Consider the following 17,162-nt stretch of genomic DNA (forward strand, 5'->3'; position numbering starts at 1 on the left):
CATGATGAAACTCTGTCTCTACTAAAAAAACAAAAATTAGCCAGGCGCGGTGGTGGGCGCCTGTATTCTCAGCTACTTGGGAGGTCGAGGCAGGAGAATCACCGGAACCGGGAGGCAGAGGTCGCAGTGAGCTGAGATCGCACAAGTTGTCACTGCACTTCAGCCTGGGCAACAGAGTGAAATTCTATCTCAAAATAAATAAACAAAAATACAAAATTAGCTCAGCATGCTAGCATGCACCTGTAGTCCCAGCTACTCCGGAGGTTGAGTCATGAGAATCACTTGAACCCAGGTGGTGGAGGTTGCAGTGAGCTGAGATTAAGCCACTACACTCCAGTGTGAGTGAAACAGCGAGACTCTGTCTCAAACACACACACACACACACACACACACACACACACACACACACACACACTGGCTGGGCACAGTGGCTGACACTTGTAACCCCAGTACTTTGGGATGCCAAGGAGGGAGAATCCTTTGAGCACAAGGGTTCAAGACTGCAGTGAGCTACGATTGTGCCATGGCACTCCAGCTTGGTTGACAGAGTGAGACCCTGTCTCTGGGGAAAAAAGAAAGAAAGAAAAGAAGCAAACCAAAGTGTTGAGGGGTAAAGAGGTATGATGTGTAAAACTTAATTTGAAATGGTTCAGAAAAAAAATGCTTTCTTTGCAACTTTTGTGGAAGTTTTGAAGTTATTTTCAAACACAAAGTTTAAAAATTAATTGCTTAAAGGTCGGGCACAGTGGCTCACACCTGTAATTCCAGCACTTTGGGAAGCCGTGGCAGGTGCATCACCTGAGGTCAGGAGTTCAAGACCAGCTTGGTCAACATGGTGAAGCCCCATCTCTACTAAATATAGAAAACTTAGCTGGGTGTGGTGGCAGGTGCCTGTAATCTCAGCTACTGGGGAGGCTGAGATTACAGGAGAGGCAGGAGAATCGCTTGAACCCAAGAGGGGGAGGCTGCAGTGAGCTGAGATTGCACCATTGCCCTCCAGCCTGGGAGCGAAACTCCATCTCAAAAAAAAAAAAAAAAAAAATTTGCTTAATTGTGTGATGTCTTTTGTGAGGGGAGGGACCTACCATTGTCTTGTTTTCTGCTGTAGTTCCAGCTCCAGCACGTCGTAGACTTCAACAAGAAGTATTTCTTGAGGGAACGAATCAATGAATGAACTAAACCACCTTCCAATTTGGGTTTCAGGCAGGGGCTGGGATTTTGGAAGTCAAGCTTTAGACAGCAAGAGGCAAAATTCCTCTTTTTCTCTAGGTATAACTCTTCTGGAGCACCAGTCTGAGAGGGTAGATCATCTAAATCTTGGTCACAAGACCTCTGAACTCCAAGGGCTGACAGTCAGCCCAGAAGCAGGAGACATCGAGTTATGCTTTGCAACAAGAAAACCTGGCTGAGTGCCATTTTCTAAGTCAGTTCCCTCAGGTTCCCTGTTGCCCACATCACCACCACCCTTGGTTACATTTTTGTTTTGTTTTGTTTTTGTTTTTAATCTTTAATTGTTATGGAGACAGGGTCTCCCTGTGTTGCCCAGGCTGGTCTCAAACTCCTGGGATCAAGGGATCCTCCTGCCTTGGCCTCCCAAAATGCTAGGATTACAGGCATGAGTCACCATGCCTGGCCAGTTAAGATTTATTGATATGTTCTAGCCCCAATCTGGGCAGTGGTATCCTGAAAGCAGAGTCTGAAACCTCCCACTTGGGCCAGAGGAAAAGCAGCACTCTGCAGGCCAGTATGGTGGTGGCTGAGGTCAGCAGACGCCTGGACAGGGACCTTGGTGGCCACAATATATTATAAATATATAAAATATTTGTCAATTTAAAAACTGTTTTCTTTTTTTCTGAGACAGGGTCTTGCTCTGTCACCCAGGCTGGAGTGCAGTTGCTCAGTCACAGCTCACTGCAGCCTCAACCTCCCAGGCTCAATCCTCTCACCTCAGCCCCATGAGTAGCTGGGGCTACAGGTATGTGCCACCACACCTGGCTAATTTTAAAATTTTTTTGTAGAGATGGGATTTTGCCATGTTTCCCAGGCTAGTCTTGAACTCCTGGGCTCAAGGGAGCCTCCTACCTCAGCCTTAATTAACTTTTTTAGTGACAGAGTCTGGCTCTGTTGCCCAGGGTGGAGCCACATCTGGCTTTTTTTTTTCTTTCTTTCTTTCTTTTTTTTTTTAAGAGATGGGGTCTTGCTTTGTTGCCTGGGCTGGTCTTGAACTACGGGCCTCAAGAGATTCTCCTGCCTTAGGCTCCTGAAGTGCTGAGATTACAGTTATGAGCCACCAGCCGCCAGTTAAAAGCTTTTATAACATCCATTACTCTTCTAATGCAGCACTTACCTCAGTCTACTGGAACTGCCTATTTGTCTGCCCTTTTCACTAAAGTGTAAGACTCTTCTAGGCAGAGGCTAAGTCTTTTCAGCTTAGTATCCTCCTATCTGGCCTCACACCTGTAATCCTAGCACTTTGGGAGGCTGAGGCAGGCAGATTGCCTGAGCTCGGGAGTTCAAGACCAGCCTGGTAACATGGTGAAACCCCATTTCTACTAAAAATACAAAAAATTAGCCAGGCGTGGAGGCACATGCCTGTAATCCCAGCTACTCAGGAGGCTGAGGCATGAGAATCGCTTGAACCTGGAAGGCAGAGGTCGCAGTGAGCCGAGATCACACGTGGCACTCCAGCCTGGATAACACAGAGACTGTCTCAAAAACATCTATCATCTGTCTGTCTGTCTGTCTGTCTGTCTATCTATCTATCTAGCTATATCTATAATCTATCCTCCTATGACTACCATGCAGCCCACCACCCAAGCGCCATGCTATCCCCTTGCCCCACCTCCTGGAACCTAGTTCCTTCGAGGTCCAGTGCTGTCCCCTTCCGCTCTTGGCTGCCATGCTGCTGCCTCACCACCAGAGGGCCTTCCAGCTGGACCTCAGAGACGCTTCTTACTACCGACTCCCACCCCAGGTGCCAGGCACCCCGCACCGGCTCCCAGCTCCCCCATCCTGCAGGGTGCTCTACGCATTTTGTGGAGCCATTCAGCTGACTCTCCCTCCATTGGCCTCAGCTAAGATGGCCTTCCTAGCAAGACCTCAGAGCTGGTCCAGCTTCCCAGCAAAGTCTGGCTTCTGCCAACATATGTGTCTGGTCTGCAATAGGGACGCTATCTTCCTGGGAGACTGTCTTACATCCAGGTTCTTCTCAGGACCAAATAGAAGGGCCTCTTTTCCCATTTCCATGTGTCAGAGACCTCCCGAATGAGTGCTCTCTGCAGCCTCATTTTTGTTTGAGGGCCACCTCCCCTAACTTCCCCAGGGCTCTCAGACTCCCTCGGGGGTCTTGGGAGAGGTTTTATGGACCTTCCTGTTTTTTGACAGAGTAACACTGTCAAGCACAAGCAAAGTCTGCCAATAACAAGGGCCCCTCTGACAAGCAGAGATGTTTTCTCAGGGTGGGGGTCACTGCTATGAGGGGCAGTCTTCAGGCTGGAAGGCTTCACTCCCAAGGCCTACACAACCCAAGAGACCAAGGGGCTATAGCCTGAGGGAGCCGTCCTGCACACTCTCCCAACCCGGCAGAAGTTGGGAGTTGGCACTGCAGCGATGCCAAGGCTGGCTTCTTGGGGGTGGGAGGAAGTCGCTGCAGTGATGAGGAATCCCTGCTTGGAGTGAGTGGCCACTGAAGTGACTGCATGAACTGGAAGTACCTGCAGGGATGGGGGAGGTTTTCTGCAGTGATGAAAAGCACTCTGCAAAAGAAAGGGGCTGGCTTCTTGCGGGCAGAGTTCTGCGATGGTGGGGATGGGGCGCTGGGGTTCGCTGCAGTCAGGAGGGAGGGTCTCGGCAGCTACGGGAAGCCACTCAAGGCAGGGGGTGGGGTGGGCTGGAGAATGGACTGCCGTCGTGGTAAGGGGATAGCCGGGGTCGCAGCAGTGCGGAGGGCCCTTGCAGGATGCCTGATTCCTGAAGAATGGAGAGGGTGGGGTCTCTGAGGCCTTGGTCCCGCAGTGACGGGGATCCGTGCAGCGGCGGGGACGCGGTCCCTGCACTGCAGTGCCCAGCCTGGGTCGGGCTGGCGCGGCTGGCGCGGAGGCGGTACCGCGCCCGAAGGAGGGGGGAGCGCCATCCCCGCCGCAGCAGCAGCAGGCGGGGCCACGGCTGGTGGAGGGACCGCCTCTCGGAACGGGGGCGGGACCACCGCCGGCTGGACCCGCGGCCCTGCGGGGATTCAGAGCCGCTGCAGCCCGAGTCGCGAGCTGGCGGCTGGCAGTTGCCGGGACCAAGGGCCACCCCGGGCGCAGAGGCGGCACCACCCACCCGGATCCCGTGGGCGTCCAGAACTCCGCGGAGGACGCGACGGTGAGGCTGAGGCGGCCACAGGGACTGGGGCAATCCCCAGAGCCAGCCCGCGGCATCCCCTGCGCGGGCCGCGGCGCCTGCAGCCGCCCCCTCCTCCCACATCAGCTCTGCCCGGGTGGGGAGTGGAGCCCTGGCGGCTCCCGCGGACTCTCCGGCCCCACACCTCTCCCGGGCTTGCCTCCCAAAGACTCCCTCTCTTCGCCTCCCCAGCTCGCTCTTCCCACCCCAGCCCCCTTCCTCTCCGGCCAGCACCCCCGTCGGATGAGGGACCAGGGAGAGAAAGACCGAGGCCCTTTTGGCGCCCCCTCCACTCCGCCCCCGCGGTCCCTCGCCGGACCCGGGACCTCCCGGGGGATTCAGGCCCTTTAAACCTCCGCCCTCTCGGAGCATCTTCCATCTCCACCCGCGCAGCTTCCGACAGCTGGCGGCCGCGGGGAGCCCCGGGGGGCCGGCAGGTACGAGGGTGGCGGCAAGGCTGGGAGCGGGCGGGGGAACAGCTGTGGCCGCCCCCACCCGGGGGAGCTGCGGTGGGACTGCCGGGCGCCCGAGCGCTGGTTAATCATTCACCCTCCGCAGCCCGCGCCCCCGCCGCACTCCGCCCCGGCTGCCCAGGTAACGCGCGAGGATGCCCCCCTCCCCACCACGCCTGCACCCCCTTATCTCCCCCGCCACCTGTCGCCCGCAGGAGCCCCCGCTCGGCCTCGCGCCCCGGCAGGCGTGTCCCGGAGCTGGAGTGAGACTCTCGCGCTGGCCTCTGGAGCGCGGGGTGGGCGCCGCGTCCCCCTGCGCCCCGCTCCCCGGGCGCGTTCCCGCAGGGCCGGCCCCCAGGCGCCATGCCCGGTCTGTACTGCCCCTCCAGCTGGACGCCGCTGCCGCTCACGGACTCCTGGGTCCGGGCCTGCGCCAACGGCCCGTGCCTCAGCGTGCGGGCCCGGCTCACCTACCGCAACCCGCAGCCGCAGCCGGTGGACGGTGAGGCCCGGGTGGCGCGGGGCGGCGCGGGGCGGCGCGGGGAGGGCGGGCGCAGGGTGGGGTCCGACACCGCCTCCCGACGCCCTCCCCAGGCGTGTTCGTGTACCCGCTGGCCGAGGCCGAGGTGGTGTCCGGCTTCGAGGCCGAGGCCGCCGGACGGCGCGTCTCCTTCCAGCTGCAGAGCCGGCGCCGCTCGCAGGCCGCCTGCTGCCGCGCGCTGGGCCCCGGGTTGGGGACCCCGACGCCCCGCCGCTGCCCGCAGGGTGAGTCCGGCGCGGCGGCACCCGCGCTCCCGCACCCGCTCGGCCTCCGCCCCTCCCCCGCCTTCCTCCAGGCGCTGCCTTGTGCATTCATTGGCTCATCCCGGTATTCAACAGTCCTGGGCTGGGCACCTGACCTGCGCCAGGTGCTGGGAGAACGTGGCCTGGAGGTTCCCAGCCAGGGAGACAGACACAGCAGGCAGCACAGGGCTTGCAGGGGCGCACAGTGGACCAGTCTCTCTAGGGGGCTGCAAAGGGAGCCTTCCCCCCATGGTCCCCCCGGCCCCTTACCTTTTAGGCTGCACATCTCAGCCCGGCCCCGCGGGCCAGTGGATCAAGTGTAGACTCCTGGGCCCAGCAGCCAAGGCCCTTCCTCTCACCCCATTCCATCCCTCTCCCCCCGACCCCACACACCAGGTACCACCCCACTGGCCACGCTGACTGACAGGTCCCTTCCCACCTCTCTGCTCTGTCCTTCCATCTTCTATCGAGCAAATTCGTACTTCTCCTTTAGATCCACTGAACGTCACTCCCTGGGAAACCCTCCCTGGCTCCCCCAGAAATAGCTGCACTGTTTCCTGGCTCCCCCGGCCTTTTGTGCCCCCTCATTACGGCACCTAAGAGGGGGAGTCATTGTCACAGATGGGCATGTCTGTCTCCCGCTGGAGCACCTCCAAATCCCAGCACCTCACACAGACCCTGGCCCTACGAGGCCCAGCGAGTGTCGGGGGAAGGGACGGAAGCCCAGCCCTGTGCTGTGTGCTGGCTCGTACCTGGTTCTTTCATTGATACATTCATACATTCCTTTGATTCCTGCCCATGGGATTTACAGTCCAGGTAAGAAGAGGAACGGAACCCAGTGGTGTTGAGAGTTGGCATAAGCCCAGCAGGTTAGAGGCTTGTGGTTAGAGGCTAGAGTGAGCTCGGGCTGAGGACCCGGAGTGTTCAGGAGGAGGTGGATGCAGCATGTGACTGAAAGGATAGGACTGGGTTAAGTGGAGGGTGGAGGCAGCTGCTGCTCATCAGTAGGTTATAGTGGGTTATGACAATAAAATGCCCCGTTTGTAGTGATGTACAGTTCACAATCGCTGGCATCACCTCCTTTGAATCCCTACTCTCCTTTGAATAGTAGGTGATGCCAGCGTTGCTTCCCTTCCTCCTGTGATGAGGGATGAAAGTCATAGCAGGGTCACTGATTTACATGTTGGGTGCTTTGCATACATTGCCTCATTTGTTCCTCACCGCAATCACATAGCTACTATGATCCCCACTTTATGGATGAGGAAACTGAGGCTCCTCAGTAGAGAGTTGCCAGAAGACTCCATTAGAGATCGCAGAGCTGCTATTTCAGACTTGCTGCTGTTCTCTCCACGGCGTCAGCTGGCTGGGATGGAAGCCCCTTTCCTCCCTTCCTTCCGTGTTTTTCCTCCTTTCAATTATTCAGCAAGTATTTATTGAAAGAATGAACAGCTGGTCATTGTGATGCAGTGAGGTTCAGCAGGGCCGTGAAGGTGGGCTGGGGCCAGACCTTAGCGGTGGTGTACACGGCTGCCACTGTACATGGCTGGTCGCTGTTCCTTTAGCAGACCCACCAGTCCCCACATAAGTCCAGGAGCTAAATAAAACAGTGCGTGCAGTGTGCCAGTGGGGATTCATGTCCTCTAGCCTGCTTCCTGCTTCTCTTCTCCTCCTGCCCGGGAGGAGTAGAGAAATCAGGAGCCACCTTAGTAGGCGGTGGGGGAGCCCTGGGTAATTCATGAGCAGGAGATTTATAAGCAGAGCGTGTCCCAGGCCACAGGGAGGTGTCTACCCACAAGGGACGGTGGTCAGGGGTTGAATAGAAAGAGGCAGGCAGGGGGATGGGCAGAGGCTGTGGGTATCCCAGGACCTTGAGAGTGGACCGCTTCTCCTCAGCCTTCTATTAGTAAGGATGTCATCGCGCTCTTGCCTGATAACAGCAGACCCATCCTCCATTAGCCTGCCTCTGACCATCATTCATCTCATGCCACCATGCCATGTCACCAGTGCGCTAGCCCAGTGCCAACACGCAAAGTCCCCCTTGCCAGGCTCCCTGACTCCGTGCCTGCTCCCACCTCTAGTTTCCTCCCTCTCCTCTGCTTCCAGCGTGCTCTGACCCCGTTTCTCACCCATCATAGGTCATCTTGTCTTGGATCTGGCCCAGGCCCGGTCCACGTTGGTGCTGCCCACAGGCCTTATCGCCGCGGCTGGCACCATGACGGTGACCCTGCACAGTAGCCGGGAGCTGCCCTCAAGGCCTGACGGGGTGCTGCATGTGGCTCTGCCCACTGTGCTCACCCCGCTGGCCCCGCCAGGCCTGCCGGGCCCCCCCAGGCCTCCGGGGCTCTGTGACGACAGGTTGGGCCTATGGTGATTCTCTTCGTCCCTCCCTCGGCTTCTCTGGGTCTAGTGCGGGTGAGGGGGCATTGGAGGGTACCCCAGGGGATGGGAAGGGTGAAGAAGGGCTGAGGCCAGTCAGCTGGAGGGGTTAGGGGCCTTCCCAGTGGCCCAGTGACCCTCCTCGTGCTCCCTTCCAGCCCCACCAGCTGCTTCGGGGTAGGCAGCCCTCAGGAGGAAGGGCTGGCCTGGGAGGAGCCGGCTGCCCCTCGGGACGTGTTCTCAGGTCCTGCCCGCTGCCCTGCCCCATATACCTTCTCCTTCGAGATGCTGGTGACTGGGCCATGCCTGCTTGCAGGTGGGTGCATCTGGCTGGCCTGGCCTCTTTTCAGATGCCCACACCTCCCAGTGCAGTGACTAGAAGGGAAATGGGGCTCAGGGATGGGAGGAGCACAGGAAAAAAAGCAGGGCCCCAAGACTCAGGGACACCCAGGTCGCCGCTCCCCAACACACACATCCCTAATTTTATCAAGGCAACTTATTTCTATCCCGTCCCACCCACCAGTGGGATGAAGTCGATTTGCCTTATGCAGAAGGTAGGGGGTGGATGCTAAATCAGCACCTGGCTGGTGCGTGGCTCTTCGACCAGCCAGAAACCCAGCTGGAATCAACCTCCCGGCCAATGAAAGCAGGCACATCCTCCCTGCTATAGATCAGATTAAGAGCTGACTGAATCAGCGGTGATCTGCCAACAGTTGCTGTCTCTGGGAAGGTGTGATGGCTGCATCTCCCCTTCCTGCCTCTATGTTCCTCAGGCCTGGAGAGCCCCTCTCATGCCCTGCGGGCAGATGCACCTCCTCATGCCAGCTCTGCAGCCACCATCTGTGTCACACTGGCAGAGGGCCACCACTGTGACCGGGCCTTGGAGATCCTGCTGCACCCCAGTGGTGAGAGACTGGGGCACACCGTGGGCCGGTTCTGACCTGATTCTGAATGAATGGGGGAAGCATTTCTCAAGCACAGGTTTCCCGGCCCCAGCCAGGTGGACTGAGCCATCTGTGAGGGCAGAGCCAGTGGTGCAGGAAGGCTGGACCTGTAGGCTCCTCCCTGACGGTGAAACTGGGCACTTGGGGTCCAGAGGCAGGGAGTTCCTTGACAGAATTGTGTCCTCTCCTCTCAGAGCCCCATCAGCCACACCTGCTGCTGGAGGCTGGCAGCCTGAGCTCAGCAGAATACGAGGCCCGGGTGAGGGCCCGCCGAGATTTTCAGAGGCTGCAGCGAAGGGACAGTAACGGGGACCGGCAGGTACTGCCATAGGGGCCTGGCCCGGCCCCTGGCCTTGGCTACATTTGTGCATAAGGAACAGGCAAGCAGGTTCATGTTGGCAGGGGAAGGGGGAGGCCTCTTTTCTCAGCAAGATCTCTCCACATCTGCCACTTACCACCACAGAGGGCAGATGAGTATTGACACTGGAAGGTCTATGTGAATCTCTCTGGGATGTGACTCAGAGGATGGAGGCTAGGTCTGATATAGGTAGAAGACAGCCACCTGCCTTTATTCAAATTACTACAAAAAGATGTCCCTCTGGGTGGATCAGACAGAAAAACGCTCCAGCACCAGTGCCACCGTCTACCCTGAACAAGGTAGCACTAAGCCTTGCCCAGGCTGACTTGGGTCTCCCCTGCTCAGGTGTGGTTTCTGCAGCGGCGCTTCCACAAGGACATCCTGCTCAATCCCGTGCTGGCGCTGAGCTTCTGCCCTGACCTGAGCTCCAAGCCTGGACACCTGGGCACAGCTACTCGGGAGCTCCTCTTCCTGCTGGATGCCAGCAGCACAGCACACAAGGCCTGTGGGGCATGGGGTGGGCAGGCCTGGGGGCTGAGGGGGCAGTGGGTCTGAGGTGGGCTGGGGGCAGCCTCTTGAATCCGGGAGTTACCTTGTTGCTTCAAATACCATCTTCCAAAGGGGAAGCACATGGCAACTCCTCAGGGGGATTCCCTTAGCAGCCCTGCTTCAGTCTCCAGACAGACTATCATGCTCTCTTGCTCATATTCACGCACACATGTGTTTCTCCAAGATTCCAAGAGCTTCTCATGCGTAGACTGGCACCCAGTCCACCCAGCCACAGGGAGACTCAGGTTTCACGTATAGCTCCAGAGTCCCAAGCAGTTTCTCACACACTCGGGGCTCACCTGCACAGGCTTTCTCTCACATGCAGGGCCTCTCACTTGAATCACGGCCTGGATAAGCCAAGCGATCTGGCGTCCCTTGCTCTGTACCAGGGCCCTTGGGGCTGGCCTCACACTGCCCTCTCTGGCTCTCCACAGGATGCCATTGTTTTGGCTGTGAAGTCTCTCCCGCCCAAGACGCTCATCAACCTGGCTGTGTTTGGGACGTTGGTGGAGCCACTCTTCCCAGAGAGCCGGCCTTGCAGTGATGTGAGTGTGGTCCGGGATCTGGGGGCCTTCCGGAGAGGTTTCAGCCCAGTGCATCCTGGCCTGTGCCTTCCCTCTCCAGGACGCTGTGCAGCTGATCTGCGAGAGCATTGAGACCTTGCAGGTTCCCAGTGGGCCCCCAGACGTGCTGGCTGCGCTGGACTGGGCCATGGGGCAGCCACAGCACAGGGCCTACCCTCGGCAGCTGTTCCTGCTCACTGCGGCCTCACCCATGGCTGCCACTATCCACCGAACCCTAGAGCTCATGAGGTGGCACAGGGGGACAGCCAGGTATGGGATGGGCAGAGCCAAATGCCTACGATTGAGCCCCCATAAGGCTCCTGAAGGTCATAGCTGCTTCCTTTCCTTCATCAGATGCTTCTCCTTTGGGCTGGGGCCCACCTGCCCCCAGCTGCTCCAGGGTTTATCTGCCCTCAGCAGGGGCCAGGCCTATTTCCTGAGGCCTGGGGAGAGGCTGCAGCCCATGGTGAGTTTCAGCCTGGGCCCTATTCCCTACACCTGAAAGTCTTTCTCCCAAGTGTACGTCAAGTCTGAAACAGAAACCAGGCAGGCCAAGGGGGCTCCTGGCACCCTCACCAGGCTGTCTCCCCACTTCCCCACTCCAATCAGGGGAAGAGCTGTTGGTGCTGCAAAGGCCAAGGGTGTGGGAGCACTGCCTCTGACCACCCTCTGAATCTCATTTAGTCCTGGGATTGAGCCTCATCCTGTCTCGCCCCATCCATGGGGCAAAGCTCAGGCCAGGAGACAGACCAAGCCCCGAGGACCGAGTACTCGGTTCCCTGCTCGTTCCTATCCTCATTCCTTCTCCTGATCCCAGCATGGCCCTGTGCCCCATCAGCTCAGGGGCTGGGCAGATGGCATCAGGGGAAGGGCAGCCTTCCTGCTCTGTCTGGCCATATGACACCTCTTTCCCTCCCTCTGGCCACTCCCCACAGCTGGTGCAGGCTCTGCGGAAGGCACTGGAGCCTGCTTTGAGTGACATCTCTGTGGACTGGTTTGTGCCCGACACCGTGGAGGCACTGCTGACGCCCCGGGAGATCCCAGCACTCTACCCTGGGGACCAGCTGCTCGGTTACTGCTCACTCTTCAGGGTGGACAGCTTCCGGTCCCACCCACCAGGGGTAGGCCTGGGCTGGGGTGTGGTGGGGGGGCCCTGGATGGCTGAAGTCCCCGAATCTCTTCCAAACCTTTCTTGCATTCTGTATCTCTTTACCAAGCTCCTCTACTATCCCCTAGGCCTCCACAGAGGTCACACTGGCCCCCCACGATGGTCACACCCTGACCCCCTCATGGGGTCTTCCACTGAGTTGTCCTGCTTACTGAGGAGCAAGACAGCAGGGGTATGGGCAGTGTGGTACTCTGGGCTTCGCCTCCCCAAGGCGAAATGTTGCCCTTGATTTTTTACCCAAGGTCACTAAAGCACACAGCCACAGAAAACAGCACCCGCATTTGCTATGAGGTTTCCGCCAAGACTGCGGTTCATGACTTCACATAGTACCCTACAGAAAGCACCAGCAAACGTATTTCCTGTGACACTCTGATGGATGAGCACGCTCTAGGTGCTCTCTAATGCCAGCTGTCACTAGCCATTTGATTTGAGCAAGTCACTTCACCTTGCTGACCCATTTCCTCATATGTAAATGACGTTTTTCACAGGTGGCTGTAATCAGGGGTTGACACAGTAGGAGCTGGAGATGTGGTAGTTATTTTGTAATGAAAAATCTTACCTCTTTAAAAGAACTCAGCATGCCTCCCCCTTTTTGGTCATGAGAGCTATATAGCAGACTTTTTTTTGCCTGGCTGCCAGGAAGCTCAGGGCCCAACTTAAAGCTCAGCTTCCCAGCAGCTCTGTTAACCCTCACAGTGAACGCGTTTGCCTCCTCCTTCTTTAGAACTGGTCTTCAGTTTCTGGTTTATTCGTTTTATTGCCTCTTGCTGTGAACCATCTAAAACTCCCATTTGGAAAGAGGTAGTATGTACCTGTAGTTAATTTTTTCCCAATGATATTCTCTCTAGGGTCAAGAGCCTGGCTGGCAGAGCTTGGGCGGGTCCGTGTTTCCATCCCCAGAAGATGCCCCATCTGCTGCCAGCCCTGGCACTGAGCCCACTGGCACCTCGGAGCCACTGGGAACAGGCACTGTGTCAGCAGAACTGTCCAGCACATGGGCTGCCGGGGACTCAGAGCGGAGTGAGTGCCCAGGTGTATGTGTGTGGCTGTGTTGGAGCAGGCACCGGTCGGAGTCTGGGCTGGGGACCATTCTACTGCCTCCCAGCAGGTACTGACGCTCTGACAGACCCAGTCACGGATCCTGGACCCAACCCTGCCTCTGACACAGCCATATGGCGCCGCATCTTCCAGTCCTCGTACATTCGGGAGCAGTACGTGCTCACCCACTGCTCTGCCAGCCCCGAGCCAGGCCCAGGCTCCACAGGCAGCAGTGAGTCCCCAGGCTCCCAGGGCCCTGGCTCCCCTGAGGGTAGTGCTCCCCTGGATCCCCCTTCTCAGCAGGGCTGCCGCAGTCTGGCCTCGGGAGAACCTGCAGGCTCCCGTTCCTGTCCCCTGCCTGCACCCACACCAGCTCCATTCAAGGTGAGATCCAACCCACATTCGTTCGCCTTGTATTCAGAAAATACTTATTTACCACCTGCTGTGTGCCAGACATTATGCAGTTTACTATTAAGTCTAGCTAGAGAGAAAGGTGGGTAAATCTCCAACCATAATACTATGTAACAACCAGTGATGAGCACAAAGACATGTATTATGGGGGCTTAGAGAGGGTGACTAACTCTGCCTGAGGGAGTCAGGAAAGTCAGAGCCATATCTGGAAGACTAAGCACAGGTCAGCCATGCAGAGAGGGAGAAGACAGAAATGAAACAGAGACAGGCAACAATCGAAGTGGGAAACAGGGAGGGGTGGGATGACACTGGGAGGGGCCAGGACAGAGGTCACTGTAGGCCATAGGACTTGGCCTTCCCCCTCATGGTGATGAGCGGCTACCCAGGGTTTCAGACAAGGGGCACAGGCCAGCTGTGCACCCATGTATAACGGCCAGGGGTTCTGCATTCCTTGACCAGTGGCCCCCATATCTCGCATGCAGGTGGGCGCCTTGAGTGCTGAGATGCTGGGCCGGCAGCACAGAGCAGCTCTGGCTGGCCGAAGCCTCTCCTCCCCTCCAGGCCGGGCAAACCCAGTTCCCAGCCGACCCCGGAAACCCTCTCTGGGTGCAGCCCCAGATGGCCCAAGTCCTGAGTCAGGCCAACAACTGGGACAGGGCCTGGATGACTCTGGTAAGTGCCAGACGGGGAGCAGGTTTCCCTCATGCCAAGGAGTCCTTGGGGAGGTGAAGCCCAGAGTACCACACTGCCCGTACCCCTGCTGTCTTGCTCCCCAGGAAACCTGCTCTCCCCAGCCCCCATGGACTGGGACATGCTGATGGAGCCACCCTTCTTGTTCACGGCTGTGTCTCCCAGTGGGGAGTTGGCTCCTCCAGCAGCGCCTCCCCAGGCTCCACGCTGCCATGTGGTGATCCGGGGCCTGTGTGGGGAGCAGCCTGTGTGCTGGGAGGTGGGGGTTGGGCTGGAGACCCTGTGGGGGCCTGGAGATGGCTCACAGCCTGCCTCACCTCCTGTAAGAGAAGCTGCTTGGGACCAAGCTCTCCATCGGCTGACAGCAGCCTCTGTGGTCCGGGACAATGAGCAGCTGGCTCTCCGAGGAGGGGCAGAGACCACAGCTGACCAGGGTGAGTTGCTGGTGGGACCAGTCAGGGCCCAAAGGCATGGGCAAAAAGCAGCAAAGGTAGAGGTCTGCATGTTTGATAATTATACCTCACTCTGATCACAAAGGATTTGAGGCTCATCACACTAACAGATAAAAAATTAAGGCCGGGCGCGGTGGCTCAAGCCTGTAATCCCAGCACTTTGGGAGGCCGAGGCAGGTGGATCACGAGGTCGAGAGATCGAGACCATCCTGGTCAACATAGTGAAACCCCGTCTCTACTAAAAATACAAAAGACTAACTGGGCGTGGTGGCGTGTGCCTGTAATCCCAGCTACTTAGGAGGCTGAGGCAGGAGAATTGCCTGAGCCCAGGAGGCGGAGGTTGCGGTGAGCCGGGATCGCGCCATTGCACTCCAGCCTGGGTAACAAGAGCGAAACTGTCTCAAAAAAAAAAAAAAAAAAAAAAAAAAAAAAAATCAGGGCAATGGGAAAAAGTAAAAATAAAAGGAAACTGAGAATGGGGATATATACACACACACATATACATACATATGTATTTTATATATGTACACATACATGCATATATACATATATATAAAATACATGTGTGTGTGTATATATATATATATATATATATATATATATATATATTTTTTTTTTTTTTTTTTAGACAGGGTCTCACTCTGTCACCCAGGCTGGAGTACAGTGCCTCACAATCTCGGCTCACCACAACTCCCAACTCCTGGGTTCAAGCAATTCGCCTGCCTCAGCCTCCTGAGTAGCTAGGATTACAGGCACACACCACCACGCCCAGCTAATTTTTGTATTTTTAGTAGAGACGGGGTTTCACTATGTAGGCCAAACTCCTAACCTCGTGATCCTGCCTCAGCATCCCAAAGTGCTGGGATTATAGGCGTGAGCCACCACGCCTGGCCGAGATGAGGTTATATTAAAGGTGCATGCTGTCAGGTTACGTAATCTTACAAGGATGGGACCCAGAGCTGACAAGCTTCCTAACGGGCAGCACAGAGGGAAATGTGATCTCGTAATGATACACAGCGCCCACAACATAAGAACAAATCTTTGTCATTTAGGAAAAGACTTCAGGTCGAAAGTTCATTTCCTCAGTTGCCCTAGCCACATCCGAAGTACTCAACAGTCGCATGTGACTAGTGGCTACCACAATGGATCATGAAGAGAGAACATTTCCAAGTTCCATTAGTGCAGAAATAGGTGGAGGAAAAGGTGCCAGTCAATGCTTCCTCTGGGCGGTGTCCAGAGTGCTGAATTGCTAGGCAGCCAGGGGTCCTTCGCTCTGCTGTGGACTGAAGGTTCAGCCTGGCCACTCTTGCCAAAGTTAGGGAATCTGAGCTGCTTCTGGGCCTAGCAAGGCAATCTACTCTTTAAGTTGATAGAGGGAGAAGCTGGGGAGAACACTACAACTTTTCCTATGAGCGCTCTGTAAAGGGTGGGTGTGGGTGTTCCACAGACCGTGCCTTGGTTCCACAGGCTATGCCCGGAAGTGCTGGCTTCGGGCCCTTCAGACAAGCAAGGTCAGCTCTGCCCTCTCCTGCTTCACTTGCCCTGTGGCCGTGGATGCTGCCACTAGGGAGATCCTGCCTGGGGCCCTGCAGGTGTGCAGCTCAGGTAGGGGCTTTTCTGGTGACCTCTCAGGTGCAGCTCTCACCTCACTGGCCACCCTCCTGGACAAACCTGACTCCTGTCCCCTGTGCCCCTGCAGACCCAGCCGAGCCCCCCGGAACCCCTCCCACCTCTCACAGCCGTCTAAATGCAGCTCCTCTGCCCGCTGCTGTCTACTCTAAAGGTAACACCCAGAGGTAGGGAAAGGGCAGGGGCACCTGGCTGACTACCTGCTGGCACTGACAGTCCCCACCGCAGGACTTCAGGGAGGCTATCCAGCCGGCGCCTGGGACTCGGACCAAAATGGCAACTCCAAGTGTGTTTTGGGGGACTCTGCTGCTCCCACGGAAGGGCCTCGCCGCTCACCTCCCCATCCGCCCTCTCGGCTCAGCCTGGGTCGCCGGCGCAAATTCTGCAGCCCCGACCCAGGCCAGGCCAACAGCAGTGAAGGCAGCGACCACGACTACCTGCCCTTGGTGAGGACTCGGGAGGTGGAGGGTGCGCCGCCCGGCCGGGCTCGGCCTCAGCATGCTTCTCCCCCCACCTCCTCTCTCCTCAGGTGCGGCTGCAGGAGGCGCCGGGCTCCTTCCGCCTGGACGCGCCCTTCTGCGCCGCTGTGAGCATCTCGCAGGAGCGCCTCTGCCGCGCCTCGCCCTTCGCCGTGCACCGCGCCAGCCTCAGCCCCACTTCGGCCTCGCTGCCCTGGGCACTTCTGGGCCCTGGTGTTGGCCAGGGTGACAGTGCCAAGGCCTCCTGCAGCCCGTCGCCCAGCTCGGGCTCCGAAGGTCCAGGCCAGGTGGACAGTGGGCGGGGCTCAGACACGGAGGCCTCGGAGGGGGCAGAAGGACGGGGCGCCGACCTGCGGGGCCGGACCTGGGCCACTGCCGTGGCGCTCGCCTGGCTGGAGCACCGATGCGCCGCTGCCTTCGGCGAGTGGGAACTGACAGCCGCCAAGGCTGACTGCTGGCTGCGGGCCCAGCACTTGCCTGACGGCCTCGACCTGGCCGCCCTCAAGGCCGCAGCCCGGGGGCTCTTCCTGCTGCTGCGCCACTGGGACCAGAACCTGCAGCTACACCTCCTGTGCTACAGCCCGGCGAACGTGTGAGGACTGCCCGCTGTTGCTTGGGCTGACGCCCCACCGCACACTCAACTCACTGCCGCCCAGGGCTGGCCTCTCGGTGCTGGGAAGGGGTCGGCTGGTGCCAGCCTGTTCCCCACTGCTTCTTCCTCCCTCCCTAGAACCCTCTTATCCCCACAAAAAGTGCCTGCCTGTGCTCTCTCCCGCTCCTCCCACCCCCTCCCCCTCCCCTCCATCCTCTGAGCTCCCTGCAGCAGAGCGCAAGGGGAGAGAGCCACAGTCCCCAAATCCTATGCAATAAAGTGCCTCTTAGGACTG

The 17,162-nt window shown here is 57.8% G+C and overlaps 1 protein-coding gene across 8 annotated transcripts; it reads left to right on the plus strand.

Annotated features, from left to right (window-relative positions):
- Window positions 1-4,302: 4,302 nt before the first annotated feature.
- Window positions 4,303-17,159, plus strand: VWA5B2 (von Willebrand factor A domain containing 5B2). 8 transcript variants are annotated; one of them, XM_039478699.2, is made up of 20 exons: window positions 4,303-4,365; window positions 5,051-5,337; window positions 5,430-5,600; window positions 7,754-7,985; window positions 8,153-8,310; window positions 8,768-8,899; window positions 9,133-9,257; window positions 9,642-9,797; window positions 10,280-10,390; window positions 10,470-10,678; window positions 10,763-10,874; window positions 11,344-11,529; window positions 12,425-12,596; window positions 12,682-12,998; window positions 13,508-13,697; window positions 13,802-14,149; window positions 15,635-15,772; window positions 15,867-15,950; window positions 16,025-16,242; window positions 16,326-17,159. In XM_039478699.2, exons 2-20 carry the CDS (start codon window positions 5,199-5,201, stop codon window positions 16,869-16,871), a joined length of 3,744 nt encoding a protein of 1,247 aa, XP_039334633.2. In that variant the 5' UTR covers window positions 4,303-4,365; window positions 5,051-5,198; the 3' UTR covers window positions 16,872-17,159. The 8 variants fall into 8 exon arrangements, with proteins under 8 accessions (XP_039334633.2, XP_039334635.2, XP_039334636.2 ...); XM_039478701.2 differs by having other exon boundaries at window positions 12,685-12,998; XM_039478702.2 differs by having other exon boundaries at window positions 7,754-7,973.
- Window positions 17,160-17,162: the final 3 nt, after the last annotated feature.

Source organism: Saimiri boliviensis, chromosome 8, assembly GCF_048565385.1.
Source record: "Saimiri boliviensis isolate mSaiBol1 chromosome 8, mSaiBol1.pri, whole genome shotgun sequence".
NCBI lineage: Eukaryota > Metazoa > Chordata > Mammalia > Primates > Cebidae > Saimiri > Saimiri boliviensis.